This window comes from Lutjanus erythropterus, chromosome 17 (genome assembly GCF_056507025.1).
Source record: "Lutjanus erythropterus isolate fLutEry1 chromosome 17, fLutEry1.hap2, whole genome shotgun sequence".
NCBI lineage: Eukaryota > Metazoa > Chordata > Actinopteri > Lutjaniformes > Lutjanidae > Lutjanus > Lutjanus erythropterus.
This window is the reverse complement of record NC_139333.1, coordinates 28,300,687-28,318,656: the sequence shown is the minus strand read 5'-3', so window position 1 is coordinate 28,318,656 and position 17,970 is coordinate 28,300,687. Positions and strand designations below refer to the sequence as shown.

General features: G+C 39.6%; 1 protein-coding gene across 3 annotated transcripts in view; it reads right to left on the bottom strand.

Moving 5' to 3' along the window:
* LOC146312397 (uncharacterized) overlaps nt 1-17,970 on the bottom strand; it is a 49,771-nt gene that overhangs the window by 11,380 nt on the left and 20,421 nt on the right. The window contains exons 4-12 of one of the 3 annotated variants that reach the window (XM_084741678.1): nt 16,896-16,997; nt 14,497-14,520; nt 11,519-11,553; nt 9,648-9,794; nt 8,450-8,507; nt 8,282-8,320; nt 7,788-8,041; nt 4,266-4,358; nt 2,458-2,550 (exon numbers count right to left, since the gene is read on the bottom strand). In XM_084741678.1, coding sequence (XP_084597804.1) covers nt 2,458-2,550; nt 4,266-4,358; nt 7,788-8,041; nt 8,282-8,320; nt 8,450-8,507; nt 9,648-9,794; nt 11,519-11,553; nt 14,497-14,520; nt 16,896-16,997 — 845 coding nt within the window. Of the gene's footprint in view, nt 1-2,457; nt 2,551-4,265; nt 4,359-6,287; nt 6,306-7,787; nt 8,042-8,281; nt 8,321-8,449; nt 8,508-9,647; nt 9,795-11,518; nt 11,554-11,996; nt 12,882-14,496; nt 14,521-16,895; nt 16,998-17,970 lie in introns of those variants that run through there. The other 2 variants (XM_084741676.1, XM_084741677.1) reach the window with 2 other exon arrangements.

Genomic DNA, 17,970 nt, shown 5'->3' with positions numbered 1-17,970 from the left:
ATACTCAAGACTCTCCTGGTGATAAGACACATCAGTATGTCCACATACGTGTTTGATTTTATCTTACTGTGGTTCTGTTTACACTCTTTACTAACATCTCTGCTCAGTGTGATGACAAGTGGACAGCTTTAACTACAGGTGTGAACGCACCAAGACATATTGAGGACACTGTTGAGACGTGGTATTAGCATGTGTCCTGAGTGATCTGATCACACGTGGACAGCTCTTAGTACAGGTTTGAATGCACTCGAGACGAGATCCGAGCTGGTCAGAGGTGGTCTGTGGACACATTCTTTCATCAGTGTGAATGCATATGTGTCCTGGGACACGTTTGGGCTTTGTGAGCCAGACTCCATTGAAAAATTGTGCTATTTTGAGAGCTGTTGAATGAGGAGAAACTTTATAAACTTTATGAAATGCTGTCTGTGAAAATTGTTAATTATTTGTGTCTTCTTGTAAATTCAGCAAATGTTCTACATTAATTGTCTTACATTGTTGAAAAAAAGAACACATCATGTCCGTTTGTCCCAGCATGCCTCTGGTTAAAAACAACAGCGCATTTTGCAAACATGTTTATTTGCATACAGAGGGGGGAAGCAAAATAGCTACTGCAAAGTCTTTATCAGTTATGCCTTCTTGTAAATTTGGCATTAAATGCAACACATTAAGTTGTTTCCTTCCTTTTAAAAACACACTGTGTTGCTGCAAAGAGCAGAAATGATAGCAGATAAAATGCTGATCTCACCTATGGAGTTTGTTTTGGATGCTTTGCAGAGACAGATATTTAGCTATTATATATAATTATATTCTAAATATAGCATATACACAAATTGATGTTGATTTTTTAGGTGTTTTGCTGCTGACTCTGTCCACAGAAGTACATCGCTTATCTTTCCACACTAGTAACCCTTCAAAGAAGTGGGCTTTTGGTTAAATGCACCTTGAGCTTTTAGTGCTAGAACTTTTTTAAAAAAGCCAATTATTTATTTATTAGTGATTGTTGAGCAGATTTTAGTCCATCCTCTGATCATGTATTTTTAACATGGAGAGCACAAATCAGAGAACACTTTGTTTATTTATTTGTTTTTTACCAAAAGTTTGTTTCGATGATCATAACTGCAGAGATACTCAAGAGTCTGGTGTTGAGTTCATCCCTCAGTTACTCACATTGCCTCCACCGGGTACATGTTTCATATTGTCTTTGGAGCCACACTTAGACTGCACTTTACTATAGTCCACCTTCTGTTCAAGGACTTGTACCTGGAAAAACGAAAACGTCAGCTTTTAGATTGACGGGGAGTGAAGGGGGGGGGGGGGGGGGGGGTGACTGAGAGCAGCCAGGCTGCAGGTGAGGAGTGACACCTTCAAACTGTGATGACAGCAAGTAAAAAATACCACTGAAGAGATGTTTGTACCACAGAGAATCAGGCCGTACCAAATTTTGGCAAGACACTACAGTTTTGAGATTTTGGTCTGTTTTGCTTCCATAACATGTTTTAACTCAGAAAAACACTAAAAATACAAATTTAGATATTTATTTTAGTGCATTTTAATTGACATATAATTAATTATAAAATATCTAATATATCTGTCTCTTTTTATTTCAGCTAAATGAAGTTTTTTGAACTGGCTAAAGCTTGCTGTCACCTCACCTTTAACTAGGAGATGTTGGAAAATCAGAAACTGGAAAAAAAAAGTTTTTCAAATCAAAAGATTCTGTCTTGCTTTGGAAATAAAAACTCCACAGTAAAGATACACAAGAATATATAAACATTCTTCAGTTGAAGGGAATATTCTTTGTGTATTGAATCAGTGATTAATTAAAGTCGATGCAGCCCTTTTTAACAATGTCAGGATAATCACAGAGAATTTTTCAGAATAATAATGAGCAACTTTGGATAGAAGAAATCTGTTTCCATCACATTATTTGTTCTTCCCTAAATAATGTCTTTGGATTTGGGACTGGAACTTCTGTGAATTAGCACATAATTTGACATTTTACCCTATAAGCATAATAAAATTCAGTCTGCTGCCTGAGATGTACAGTTCAAGGGAAGACGGAGAGATGCTGTGCTGCTGCCAGAGGAGTGCTGACTAAGATACAGCATGCATGGGAAAAAATTACAGAACAATAGATTTGTGTGTATTTCTCAGTTCCCCCCTGACGGTCTGAATAACCACTGACATTTTTTTTAAGAGTAATGTATACAGATTCGGGTGCATCTCTACTGGGAAGTTTTGCAAATTAGAGCATATTTCATATTTCATATTTTAGAAAGCTTCAAATACAGAAAGTATGTAAGTAATCACCTGGGGAAGTTAAAATTTACCCTTTTCAACTGTAGTGTCTTGCCTTAAAATTATTTATAAGCTCAGAAAAAAAATAAACAAAAAACCCAACAGATTTTGAGAATTATTCATTCAAACACAACCTGTGTCATCGTCCAGTTTCCTCACCTTGCCTCCACCAGGCGTGTGCTTTATGTTGTCTTTAGAACCACAACGAGATTGGACGTTAGTCAAGTCCAGCTTCTTGTCCAGAATTTGGACCTGCAGTGCGAGAAGAAAAATATGGTTTTGTCAGAAATTACAGTGACAAAAGCCACAGGAGAGGATCAGCCCAAATAGGAGGGGATAAGATGATGAAGGGATGAAGACTACAAATAATTTGACTCATTTCATTAAAGCTGTCATCCATAACTTTGTCAGGTGTGTTGTTCCAGCTGCAAAAATGTTAAAATGCCCGAGGAAACAACATGTGACACTACTGGGGGATATTCTATTGATTTTAGTGCATGAAGAAATAAATAATGTTAAAAATAAGACGCCTATGATGCTCTGGATCAGTTATTGTTGGTGAGATCCTAGAAGTTACTATGTAAATAAGTATTATGAGTCTTTTCCTGTACTTCACCACAAACAAATGATCAAATATATAATAACTAATAAAATCTTACAGATGACAACTTTAATGCATTGAAGGGATAGTTCAGGTTTTTTGAAGTAGGGTTGTATGAGGTACGTATCTATAGTCTGTGTATTACTTACAGTGGATGGCGGTTGACACGCCCCCAGGTTGGAGAACCATTTATAATATTTTCACCACTTTACCTTGCTGTCAGAGAGCCTTTTCTGGCAGGAAACCGCCATTATATAAGCCAGATATCACTCTCTGTAAAGACACCAGACTCCATTGGCAAAACAGTAATTTTATCTTGCAGATCACAGGAGTTGCTGAGTTTGTTTGTGTTATTGTGTGACTTTGGTGAATCCAAACACAGAAATCACACAACAATGCAAAAAAAAAAACACATTGAGGGAGTGGTAGGCTGGCAACTCTTGTGTTTTGCGAGGTAAAATTGGTGACTTTGCTAATGGAATTTGGTTGCTTTGGAGAGAGTGACATTTGGCTTATATAACAGTGGTTTCCCATTAGAAAAGGCTGTTTGACCACAAAGCAAAGCTGTGAAAATATTCTTGATATAGTGTACACACTATGCTCTCTCCAAAGCAACCAGACTCCTGTTGCAAAAACATTTTACCTTGCAAAACACGAGTTGACGCTGCTTCCATTGGTTAGTTTGTTTTTGTTTAATTTTGGTGTTTTAAGGAGTTAGAAATCACCAGAAACAATGTTAAAAAGACACGTACATCCCTGAGACCTCTGAGTTGGGTGTTGGATCACAAAAAAACCTGAATAGAGAAGGAAAAAATCTGAGCACAAAAAAGCTCCCGATCAAGACATTCAGACTGCAGTCTTAGGAAGAGCCTGTAGCTTGAAATGTCACGCCAATAAACATCTTGAACGGGAGATTTTTCAGTGTGCTGCTTTTGCCAGTGGAGTTTGGTTGCCTTTCTTGTGTAACGGCAATCTCTCATCAGAAAGGTTTGTTTGACAGCAACACTTAACTTCCTGCACCAGTACTCCTGCTGCTTCTCCAAACTGAAGGCACGTCGACCGCCATCTATTGTATGTAAAACACTGACCATGGATAAGTTCTTCATGCAACCACACTTCAAAAAACTTGAACTATCCCTTTAAAGCAGTGGGCTTTTGGTTAAATGCACCTTGAGCTTTTTAGTGAAAGAACTTTAAAAAAAAAAAAGCTACGTATTTATTTTAATGTCTTATTAGTGATTGTTGAGCAGATTGTAGTCCATCTTCTGATCATGTATTTTAACATTTTACCAAAAGTTGGTTTCGATGATCATAACTGCAGAGATACTCAAGAGTCGGGTGTTGAGTTCATCCCTCAGTTACTCACATTGCCGCCACCGGGTACATGTTTCATATTGTCTTTGGAGCCACACTTAGACTGCACTTTACTATAGTCCACCTTCTGTTCAAGGACTTGTACCTGGAAAAACGAAAACGTCAGCTTTTAGAGTTTGAGTGTAGACGATGGTTTGACACATGAGCTGTGAAGCCTGAAAGAAACAGACTGATTCAGAGACAGCTGTTAACTCGTGTTGCTGTGTGTGACCAACCGCATGCAGGTGGAGGCGAGATCATGTGAGAAAGGAAGGGGGGAATCATTCAGGGAAAAAAAAACACATCTGTCTGCAAAACAGCTGTAATGTTTTTATGCTCACTATCTCCTCTGTTTCTGTTCGAGCTGCCATTTAATCATCAGTCAGATAAAGACTCTGCGACTTTAATTATTTCTTTTGTTCCATAAATATCACAACTCAACATCCTCTAAACCTCAGCGGTGAAGCATCTGACACGTGACTGCAGCCTGCACACAATTAGAACAAAGACCTGCAGCTCTTTTAATGCTAAAATTGACCTCACACACACACTTGTCAACCACAGCACAAATAGGCACGCACGCACACGCACGCACACGCACGCACACGCACGCACACACGCACACACAGAGTACACTGACACAGTTTGTTCTGTAGATCAGACAGCAGTCAAAACATCAAAAGTCAGATTTTGGAGTTTTTAGTTCCACAAACATTTCTGAGAGGTTTGGCTGCTCTGGAAGCAGAAATAATCATTTAAAAAAGTAGATTGGCTGATTCAAATTGTAGTGGGCGGAGCCTTTAAAAAATTTTTTTTTTTACAAACTGCGGGTTCAGATGACACAATATCAGCCTGATAACAGTCTGACCCAACAGACGATGCGGTGAACGAAAATGACTATTAGATGCAGAAACTGATGTTTGCACTGGTGTCCTGACAGAATGACGAGCGCGGTCTTGTTGACCAATAGGAGCACAGAGCGCTCTTCAGCTGCAAACAAAGTGAAGTGAAAGAGGAATGATGTTGTTGGTGCTCAGTGTTGCATGATGGGAAATGTTAAAGCATCATACCAGAGGCTTAAAATTATTAGCCAATTATATTTTGAGGACGCGTAATTTTAGATAACTTGTGCTGGCTGCAGGGCTTGTTGTGTTCAGGGACGCGCCATAATGTCCGACTCTGAATATGTATGGTCACAAATATGACTCAAAACAACAGCAAACAACAAAGGAGGCCTATTGAAGAAAAAAAAAAACATGCAGTTTATAAGTTACTGTGACATTTAGATCTTGGCTACTGTCCAATTTGTTGTTTCTTTCCTCTGTGTTGCAGATGTGAGTTTTTACTTTCCAACAGCACTGGAAGGCAGCAATTGTGCAACTTGTGGGACGCAGCACAATCAAATTATCATACATAATGAGATTTTTGGCATTACTGATCATACAGATGGCAAAATTACTGTGCAAATATGATAATTATCCTATAAATATCACCACTGTTGGTGCTGCGATGAGGAAGTGTGAAACTGAGGAAAGCTCACAGCTGATTTCTCTTCTTTTTTTTTGTCTTTTTTTCTAATCAGCGTCACACACACTGCTTCAGACATTTGTTTGCATTTACATTCTTGTTCCCAGAAGTCGATCTCTGGCACATCCTTCATGATGAAGCAGCTGATGGTATGAGAGCACCCCGGTAAAGCAAGCTATTATTGGTCTGTCTTTTCTCCATGCAAAGTCACATCAAGAGTTTATGGCTCTATGCTATATATAATATACTATATATGATATAGGACAGACAAAAATATAATCTAGTCTGAACCAGACAGATTCAAAAGGTTAAGAGAGGTGACGATAATATTAGGAGAGAAGTTACGCAAGTTGGCTTTCCCAGTTGGTATCGGCCATATTTCTGCTACACCGGGGCAGACATGGGCAGGATATGTCACAGAAAAATTGTTGTTTTGTTTCATTATTTTTACATTTTATTTTCATAGTTTCAGACATCTTTTTCAGTTGTGTTGACGGTGTGTACTCACCGCAGACTTTGCTGAGATCTGAGAACACAAACGGAGAAACACAAACAGACAGTCAGACTGTTAAGAAGCCAACAATTTATCCAGTTTGTCTAACACTTTAAACTAAAACCAAAATATGTCGGTAATAATCTGTCACTACACAGGATAAAACTACAAGCACAGTAAATCAAAGTTTGAACAGGGAAGTCGGCCTTTCAACTGTGATGGATGCTTCCAACAGTCTGGATGATAACTATTTGTCTTCATTTTTCTGACTAATAGAGTCTGAATATTTGTGTTTCTAACATCTTTCATCAAAATTAATAAAATAAGGCTAAGATCTGATGGACCTGACCTGTGGAATTTTTTAATTCAGTGTTCTTATAGTTTTTAACTCATGTTTTAAATTTACGTTGTCTACATGGTTCTTGTTGCTGCGCTTTGTGCAGCACGTTGTGCGTCCATCTCGAATGAAAAATGCTATAAAAATAAAGTTTCGCTTCCTTTTTCACCGCTCGAAGTGCTGTGCTTTTTTAAAGAGTCGGTCTGAGTATTTTTTTTTTGGACACAGTACAAATTCCTACTGCCAGTTTTGCGCATTTCCTGCTGACCTGACTGCTGGTGGCAGTAACATGCAAGTGTTGTGCAGAAGAAGACTGCAGCCTCGCAAACTTGGTTGTAAAAAATGTAGGATTTAAAACATTTTAAAAATCTTTGCAAATTAGGATGAAGGAAATTCTGTCAAAACATCTCAGACCTTAATAGGCACCTTTAAGTGTACATTCAACTTGTCAGTAAAACAGGATTGGCAGGCAGAAACGTTGGTAAGAATTTGATTTGAATGTTGAAAAGTGTCTGTGTCATAATGTGAAGCGCCATGATTGGATTATGATATAAAAAGGCAAGTAAATGTAGTTTTTGTATTTATTTATTCAAGTTTTTATGCCATAAAAACTTAAAGAAACTTAAATACAGTGCACCAAATAACACGAGTATGTGATCTAAAAGACATTTTAAATTTCATTCTGACTTTAAATGTCTTGTCTTTAAGATTTATGGGGATATTTTGGCAGGAATTAGAATATAATATTCATAATTTTGTTTTCATTAGGGTGTTATTGTTGTGTTTTCGTTTCCTGAATATGAGTGGCGGGTGTGTGTCTTCTTGCACAACAGCTGCCATGTTGCACCACCATGTTTCTGCAGTAGACCAGGACAGAAAAAACAAACACTGGCTCTTTTTTTTCGCCCTTTTTTTCTGCCACTAAATCCTACAGACTGGTCCTTTAAATAGTTAAGTATTAGTGCTCCTCATCAGGGAAACACTGCGTGCCGTAGGACGGGAAATACGATTGTGTGTCCAGACTTCTGGATCAGCCTACTGAGCTTCAAACCTCCAATCAGATTATTTCTGCCTCCAAAGCAGCTCAGTCTCAGACGATGTTAACTGTTTAATTGGATGTGAACCGCGCGCAGCGTGATGTGTCGTCAGTGTGACGGCTGGAGTCAGAGTCAGGGTACCTTTCCGCCTCCAGGCTGGTGCTTGATGTTGTCTGTGGAGCCGATCTTGGACCTGACGTTCTTCAGGTCGGGCATGGGCGCCGCTGCGGCCAGAGGCGCCGGTGGGCGGCTCTTCAGTGAGCCCGGGGATTTGGGCGTGGAACGCACCACCGCCACCTTCTTCACTTTGTTGGCCTCAGCTGCCGCCTTTGCAGAAAGAGCTTGGCTAGAGGGAGATTTGGGAGTACCGGGGCTGCTCTGTCCACTTTGGGCATCTTAAGTAATTAGAGAAGCAGCGAGTCAGAGGTTTGAAGGTCAACAGTCATGGATAAAAGGAAAATAATGAGGAAATAATAATAAATCATAAAATAAAATCAGACAAGGAGCTCTGTCGGCTAGAAGCTGGCCAAGTTTGATCCAGATCGGTCCAGATCAGACTGTGGCGTGGTGGCTGTGCGAGACTACAAATTAATCTCTAATGATTCGTGCTTTTTCTTTTCTTTTCTTCTTTTTACCTTTTTCATTTTTTGGAGTGGGAGGTTTCTTGGCACTAGCTGTATCACAAAAAATGACACATCATAAGAAATCCTTAAACCATAGTCCTTATAAAATGACATAAACCAAAATTTAAAAAGGTTAAAGATTGGATAGAATAACTAAGTTGTAGAATCCTCTTTCTGTACCTGGTTGAGTTCTGGCTCCAGTTTTGGCTCCAGGGGTCTGAGACTTTGCACCCGGACCCTGAAAATCAACAACACAACTGAAAAGTTACTATTATTATTATTATTATAGTTATCTCAGAGAGCTGCTTTTATTCAACTTAAAGGGAAACTATTTTTCAACCTAGATCCTAATTTCCACTGTGTTTGTGTCTAAGTGTCTGCACCAAAACTTTAAAGTCCAATTTAAACTGTCATCCAGGAACTTAAAACATACACTTGAGAAAGTTTGTCTTTCAAAATGGCTGCCTTTTTGAGATGGACTAATCAACGTGCTCCATTAATTTGGCCAACAAGTTTTTCTCAAACAATGAGAAAGTAGAGCTTCTCTAGATTCTAGACTAACAAACTTTTAAACTGGCTCTAAAATAATGTCACATTTTGGTTACTTTTTAGCTAACATCTGCTAACATACAGTTCATTTTTTAGCCAATATTAGTGAGCAAACAATATAACGTTTTGTTAACTTTTTTGCTAATGTTATCTACGAAACAATATGAAGTTGTTGGGTTTTTTTTTACTACTTAGCCAATGTTAACTTGGAAACAATGGAACATTTTGTTAACTTTTTAACTAATGTTAGCTAGCAAACAATGCAACTTTTTAGCTAACTTTGTAGCTAACATCTCCATATGGTTACATCCTTATATTTTGGTTTAAATCAATAAACAAGGATTAACTAAACTGACATCAGTTTGTAATTGTGCCACAGAGCTCTGCTTTGTTTTAAATTTAAAAAAAGCTCATTTTAAACATAATTTTGTTAAACTCTTATTAGAATTACTCATAAACTCAATTAATCTTTGTTGGTGCAACCCAATAATTGTAAACACAAACAAGTTTTAAAAAAGGAAAAGATAGGATCCGGGTTGAAAAATACAGAAGTTATCCATTAAAGTCCACAGCAGGTCTTTAATCAGAAATCACATACATTTTGTACAACTTATTCTGATGTGGTCGAGCAAATGATGAATGGACGAGGGTTTGGTTAATGTTTATGGTAACTCATAAAAAAATAAATCAGTGCAGGTTTGGGTGCATTCAAACTGACTGAACAACCTCCTCTGTATCCTCAGTCAGGAGGGTCCAGGAAAACATCCATCCATCCTGAACGCAGCTCAGGTCTAAACTCTGAGCTGCGTTCAGACACCTGTACCTGTACCTGTACTCCGGGCCGCCTGGGCCCGGTGCTGCCGGTTTTAATGGGGATGGAGCTGTGGCCGTTTCGGGAGGAGGCGTTTGTTTTGTTGCCCTTGGTGACTATGGATGGTCTTTTAAGGGAGGATGTTGGTGTGGTGGCAGTTTGAGTCTTTTTCATGAGGAGGAAAAACGAATGAAAAAACAAAAGTTCTAATGACAGTGAACATAAAACAGGAATGATTCAACAAATGAAAAATGATGGAAAAGAATGATCATATTTCACAAATGTAATGTTAAAGGGTTATTCCGGTTCATTACAACTTGGGGATTATTTTCATAATCTTGGTCGTTTTTTCTGTTAGTTTTAAAAGTTTGCGCTCGTCATTGCTGAGATCACAGTGACACCACAAAAATAAGGAGGAGGAAACGCGTCCCAGAGCTAAATGCTGCTGCAAAATGATTCATGTGATTCATGGCTACATCTACACTCCGGTTAATACAGACACAGAAGCTACTTTCTTTAATCAGTAAATCAGCTCATTATTTTGGTTTTCCTGTCCAGGGCTGCTCTCATCCACGTCATTTCCAGCTAAAAAGTTCTAAAAACCAAATGTTAAGTGTCACCCAACAGTAGACAGACACAGTTAAAGACTAGCTGGTGATTATAGTGCAGCATTTAGCAGCTAAAGAAACAGATAGTTCCCTCAGGAGATGGTGGAGACCAAAAACAGAGCAAAAAGAGCCTGAGTCTTGACCACTAAGCAGCCAAAAAAAACTTGCAGGTTTAAGGTTGGAGAAAGATTGCAGTCATTGTTATAATGAACCAACATTAATAGGAGGAACTGGTTAATTGAGAGGAAACAGAAAACAAACAGCACTTTCTTCTGTGCAGACACGACCATCCACCCTAATGTCCTCCCCAGAGGGTAACTCCAGTATGTTTTTATAATGGGCCCTATTTTCTTTTAACCTATTTTGGGGTCTAAATGCAGGATTATTGTTCTCATTTGAAGCTTTGCCTCTAAATTGTGGTTTATATAATCTGGCTAAACTGCTGGCTTGTTGACAACCTGTCTGATCTTTTGACCGCTCGTGTTTTGAGACTTTTAGAGCATCACTCGTTTGAAAATACAACAGTAACCAGTGATTGTGTTCACCTGAAAAGGATCTCTAATGGCCGTGTGCATTACAACATTGTTATCAAAATCTTTATAGGTTAACTGCTTTTTTTCAACATAGGCCCTGTTTTTATGTATTTATGTATCTAATAAAGTTTGTCTATATGTAAGCTATTTTTAATCAAGTGATGCTGTAAAACTGTGCCCTCCCCCAGCCCCTCAGATGGCCCCTTTAGTGGCCCTCTGAGTGAAAAAGAGTGACTAAAAAAGTTGAATGGATATGATCTATGAGCTGATTCTATCCTACTGACCTTAATTCACCAAAACTCAACTTGGAGATCTTTTTTTTTTTATCAGTTCCAGTAGATAAAAAAGTTTGGGGTGGGGGGGCACAAACTTTTTTTGGCTTCTGAAACTGGGGCATGCTAAAAAAAAGTTTGGGAACCACTGCTATAAAAGTCCCCGAACACGAGCGGTCCAACAATCCATCTGTCACAGTAAACTGTGATGGATGTTTATATCAGTCAGGTAATAATTTACCTTTTGCCTTCACCATCTCTTCCAAATAATTTTGTCAAACCTGGAGATTTATTTACAACCTGTCTGATCATCTGACTCTTCCTCCGACATTCCCAGACCTCAGCAATGCAGCAGTTTCAATAATAACTGATGGAAAAGATGGACGAAGCCACAAAAAATATGTTCCAAGTTGTATTAAAGCAGAATTGTCCCTTTAACGGGTGACAAACCTTTAATAGCAGCCGTAGTCACATACCTTTTCTGCAGAGCCGTTATCCATCTTCGCTTGAGCTGTAGACATAAGAGAGAAAATCAGGATTTAAAACTTTCTGACCCACTTCTTTTTAAAGTTTAATATCTTATAATTCCTCTTTTAAATCCACCCGAGTGAATTAAGACTTCCAGGTGTGTGCCTAAACACATTCTCATGGCAAATCAAATATCTCAGTGAGTATGCAGCATGCACGGTGACACAAAGTGCTCATGGTGGGAAACAAAAAGTGGCTTTTTTTTTTTTTAAGTTCGGGGCTGCATGACCGGCAGAGTGAGCAGAGATGGAGAGATGAAACAAAAAGCTATAAAGTGGGGAGGGAGGACAACAAGCTTCTCCTTAACGTCCATATGGAGAGTGCCGCATAACACAGAGTAGAAGCTGCGTTTGTAAATGAAAGAAGTGGAAGGAGGAGTTTAAACTGAAGAGGACTCTGAACTGGTGAACATGACAGCAAACAGACCTTTGAACACAGCGACCGGCACCAAAGACTTTCTGGCTGGTTGGGTTGGGGGGGGAGTTTTCTGGGGCTCGGCGGTACCGGTGGTCTGAGCCACACCGCCCCTCGTGTCTGAGTCATGAGAAATGTCAGGCTTTGAATGGCCGGGCCTATGTAACGATGAGTCACCGCTGCTGTTTTCAGCCGCCGTGCCAGATGGCATTTCGGTAAAAGGGCTATCCTTCTCGGAAATGTTCCTACTGCTATGCAGATCCTCTGAACGATGAGAATCAAAGATAGGCTGTGACAGATTTGGGGAATAAGGGGGCTGTTGTGTTTCTGAGCTGCTTCCAGACGACTTTGAAGCCGCTCCATCTTTTGTTTGCTCCTCTCCTTCACTGACCCACGAGCTTCTGTCTCCGATGGACGTCAGGTCTTCCAAAGCTGTGCTGCGCACCAAAGACAGGCTGCTCATTTCACTCAGGCACTCGGAGGCGTCCAGGCTGATCGCCCTCTGAGCGTCCGCAGCTCCGGTCCACTCAGGGCTCCCCCTGCTGGCCTGCACGTCCCGTCTTATCTCCGACCTGCAGCTGAGGTCTTCGGAGGCCCATAAAGAGTCACTCAGCCTCTTCCCACACTCTCCCGCCGCCTCGTTTCCGGCGTCCGGGGAGCGGGAAGCTCCCGTGAAGTCAACGCCCTCGCCAGCAGCCTCGTCTTCAGCAGGCTTTGATCCGTCAAACGCAAACTCACTGCGGACTCCAGAACCGGGCTTTGCTAATTTGTTTGGAAAGCAGATTAATGATGACATTCACAGCACTCGTTTTCCATCTCCCCATTGAAACAAAGAAAAGATAATTAAAGAAGTAGTGATGTCCACAAGGAAAAAAAAGACTGCTTCATTAACCAGAAAAAAATAAACCGAGAGAGCTATAAAAGGTGAAGATGCAAGAGACGTGATCAGTGGTGGAAAAACAAAAAACAACAATCTGAGTTCACATGAAAGTAAAATGAGATGGAAATGGACAGTAATGCATCACACTGGGGTGACAAACAACAGATGATGCATTCCAGTGAACACAATGAACAACAGACCACCATAAAAAAGTGATTAAATTATGATAGAAAGTCTCCCTGAAACTCTAAAATAATGTACCCCCCCACTAAAAGACTTTTGACCCACCATTGAACTTTTTATGCAGTAATAAAACAAACGATTAAAGATTGACATTGTAGAGTCTGAAGTGTGACACCGCAAGAACTTTTACAGCGTATAATAAAAATGGTTTTAAGTTATATTATTATTATTATTATTATTATTATGGCTGGTATCTCCCTCAGGAGAAGGGGGAGAAGCTCAGTCATCTGTGAGGAACTCCTTTGCATAGAAAGGAGCCAGTTGAGGTGGTTCGGGCATCTTGTAAGGACGACACCTGGTCACCTCTCTAGGGAGGTGTTCCAGGCAAGACCGAGGACCAGGTGGAGGGATTATATCTCCACCCTGGCCTGGGAACACCTCGGGATCCCCCAGTCAGAGCTGGTTAATGTAGCTGGGGAACGGGAAGTCTGGGGTTCCCTGCTGGAACTGATACCTCCGCGACCCTACTTCAGATGAGCAGTTGAAGATGGATGGATGGAAGTTATATATTATAAAAACACATTCTATATTGGAATGGTTTTTTTTTTTAGCATTTTTTAATGATGCATGAATAAACTCATAAATAATAATAGTTTGTTTTGTGTGTAGCATAAAATGCACACTTAATTACAACCTTTTTTTGTACATTGATAAATATGTCAACCTTACACATTACAAACTTCAAATTAGGAATTAATAATTGAGATTTAAAATGGAATCACAAAATTGAGGGAGTCTGACCAATCACAGCTTGAGTTGCTGCTGTGTAGGTTAAAGCGATCATGACATGGAAACTTTAAGCAACACCTATTATGTCATGAAATATGCATCTTCCTGTTATTATTTCCTATTTTTATTATTTCATTGCCACAGTTATTACTCTAGGTTTTACTTTCTGCAAACATGAAATGCACATAAGTTATGTGAGCTGAATGTGGTGGATTTGTATGTTTTAAAGTGTGACAAATTCATAAATTAGTTTTGAAAAATCATCAACTCATCATTTAAAGAATTATTAAGTGGTAATATTAATTATCTTATTATGTGTTATATATGTTTTTACTCTGAGTTTATTAACACAGAATTGAACAGCAAATGTAATTAAACAACCAAAGAACCCTAACCATTTTAAGCCTTTTAAATGGTTTATTTATTAATTAGTTTTGATTAAACCCTGTAAAAGTCCCTTTTATTCAGGTGTCACACTCCAGACTGTATAATAAGGTAGCAGCAATATAGGAATCTGTCAGTACAGCATATTATAAAAACAGAGAACAGTTTCGTCCCCCCCGGTTTCATGTTGTCCACCTGTAGTTATCTAAACTATATTCATGTCTTGCAGTAAATAAATTCAGTCTAAGTGCGATCAATAAAACATAAAGAGCCTACCTGTTGGGGCTGCTCCTCCTGCTGCTGGTTGGACATGAGGAGACGGATGGAAAAGACATTAGAGCATGATCAGTAATGACTTCCTGTCATTTATAACTGATTGATGCACTCACTCTCTGCAAAAAAAAATCAATACAAAGCCCACACGCAACACGTCCTCAGTTAATGCAGAAAGCCCACAGCAAGTAACTGTTAAATATATCATTCAAAAACAATATGCAGACGCACAGAGCGATCACAGTTTTTCTGTAAGTCTGACATGGTGCAGCAGTACCACACCGAAGCTGGTGCTCCATGTGGTACTTCAGCTGTTTTTAACATTATTCTGGCGTTCCCCACCACTGGGAGCGGTGCATCTGTTCAACAGATCACAGGAGTCTTAAATCTGCCTGTGGTTTTGGCCATACCCTTCACTCAGAAATAGCCAGGATGTAACCATCTTTTTTGTTTAAAAAAAGGACATGTTTGAGTCTGCTTATGATCAGGCTGCAGCTCTGAAAGGAGCAGAGTATTAACCGTCAGAGCAAGCGTAAAGAAAAAAGAACCAAGCAACAGAATAAACCACCAATTAAACTCCAATAATGATGCTGAAAGGAAAAGATAGTAAGCTTCAGTTTACATTTAGGACAAACACAAGAGCAAAAGGCCGCTTCGGTCATAAAATTAAAAAGGAATAAATCGACATTTTGGGAAATACACTTATTTGCTTTCTTGCAGCAAGTTAGATACAAGTCTCATGTAGGATGTTTTCATGGTACGATAACCAATTTAAAAAAAAAAAAAAGTTACAATGACCCTATGATAACCGGCAGTTTTCATACTGTGAAACCAGTATTCAGTATGAAGCTACAATCATCAGCATGTTAGCTTAGCTTAGCACAAAGACTGGAGGCCAGGGGGATACAGCTAGCTAAGACAAAGTTCTACAGTTAGCATGTTATATCTTGTTTAATCCATAAACTGAAGTGTAATAAACAACAAGTCGTGGTTTTATGGAGGAGTTATTTGCCAGACTATTTCTTGGCTGCCTAGCAACCTCAACAAGACATCAGGGAGTTAGAAGAAATATGGTGCATTCATGTGCTCCTTGGATGGTCCCATTTTCTGAGCTGGGAATTCATTATTTTCAAAATTCATGAGCTTTTAAGTCGCATGTGGAAAAAAAACATTGGATGTTACTAAAGAGTAGGTTAGGGTTTGTTACATGCTGAATCTGAATGTAATCCGTTATTAAAGGTGTGTCACTCTTATCAGGTTTAATGCTAATAAATAATTGTTCTAATTAATCCAGTTCACTCAACAAATAAAAACTGACATGGAGTATTTGAATTAAGAAAAAGTTATGAGCCAAACATTTAGTTTTGTCTGCCATGATGCTGCACAAGTGACAACAGACACCAACTCTACAACTTGTCCAACTTTATGAGTTGTCGTTCTGACTTGAGGGGGCGTTCATGTGAATTTTTCCACTCATTTTAACACTTTGTTATTATATGGATAAAAACGCCACACGGCATGCTAATTATGATAGCTTTACTTGTTAGCTTACTTAGGCACAACTCCATCCAAGGCACCTTCAAACAATTCCTCATCACATATTCTGTATTTAACAGGTAACTTAGAAGATATGGTTTAACAAACAGCCAGCCTGTAGTTTGGAGGTAGACTGTTTAGTGACCATTAACAGCTAGCTTAGCATTAGCCTTAGTGCCTGCACATAGTACTCCTGAATGTCAGTTTACCAGTAGGTAACATTAGCTAACCAGCTAGAAACACAACACATGTAGCTACATAAGACAACAATAAGGAGTTGCTTTTTTGCTCTTTTTGCAAAAGTGAACTGCCTCCCCCCTCCAGCAGCCCTCAAGTTGTTAAGCTAACATGTCCACACCAGTGGACAGAAGAAGCACAGAAGACAAGTCAAACTGATATAAAACTCCAGAGACAGTAACCAAGATCATTATTTTGACAGTCGATTAATCATTTCACAAAATGTTTGATGGTTCAAGGTTCTCTTACATGAGAATTTCTGCTTTTTTTAGTGTTACTTTAGTCTTTTGGGGGGTTTTAGATGTTTTCTGATTGGGAAAACAATTGTTGCTGAGGAAAGTAATGTGTTATTGCCCAGTATTACTGAGCTTAGAGGTTTTGGTAGGTGGATTTTTGGTTTCCCCTTGTTTCCAGTCCTTATGCTAAGCTAAGATAACCAGCTGCTGGCTGTAGCTTCACATGTACCACACAGACATGTGAGTGGTATTTATCTTCTCATCTAACTCTTGGCAAGAAAGCAGACAAGTGTATTTCCCAGCATGTAGAACTAATCTTTTAAAGATGCTGAGAAAACAACTGAAGGCACAAGCAGCTGTAGAGAGTGAAGCGCTCAAAGACCAGAGGCGTACCCAGCTGCCCCTCGTCCTCACGTGAGGTGCTCTCTGTTTCAGCAGCTTCAGCGGCGCCTGTCTCTGCAGACGTTTCTGCAGACGTCTCTGCAAACGTCTCTGCTGTGGGATAAATGGACGTCAAGTCAGTCAGGAAACAGGAGATGTTCAACCCTAAATTTAACCCTAATCTGACAGTTTCCTCAGGTTTACTCGGCTAAATCGACACCTCCTGACCTCGTGTCTGCAGCGGCGGGTCAGCTGTGGTATTTTTCATGTTTGCGCTCTCAGGAGCTGTTTAACAGATCAAGGAGGTTTTTCAACCTGGCGACCCTCGACTCCACCTCCACGTCCTAGACGATCTGTCACTGTGTTTATGATCAAAGCATGTTTGACCCCGACTGAAGACGAGCTACTGTGGCTGATTCTAACAGACACACTGAGGCTTTATTCTCCCTGTGAATCAGAGAACTGAGACACCAACGAAGAAGAGCTGAGGCTACACTCTGAGGAATAAAGGTGCTCACTAGAACCATAGAGAGTTCATTGGCCTCTTCCCATAAGAGGGCCCTTTTTTGTTTCCTGATGGAACCTTTTGAAAAGGTTCAACTTGGTACCTTTGCAATGAGGTATACTTAGAACCATCTGTGGAGGGTTTTACACAAACCCCCTATGAGATGTTCTACAGAGAACCCTTCCATGGTGTAATGGTTCTACCCAAAACTCTCTCTGGAGGGTCTTTCAAGCTTCTAAGGGTGCTAACAAGAACCCACTCAGGAGGTTCTACAGAGTTTTTATCTAGAATTCACCTATTGGGTTTCACTGAGAATCTTTTATATTCCAAGGGTTTTATCTAGAACCCACCCAGGAGGGTTTCACCAAGAACTGTTTTATATTACAAGAGTTTTAACTAGAACCTATCCAAGGGTTTCACCAGGAACCCTTTTATATTTGAAATGTTTTACCTAGAACCCATCCAAGGGGTTTCACTGAGAACCCTTTTAGATTGCAGGTGTTTTCTCGAGAACCCACCCAGGGAGTTTTATCACAAACCCTTTAATATTCCAAGGGTTTTATCTTGAACCCATCCAGGAGG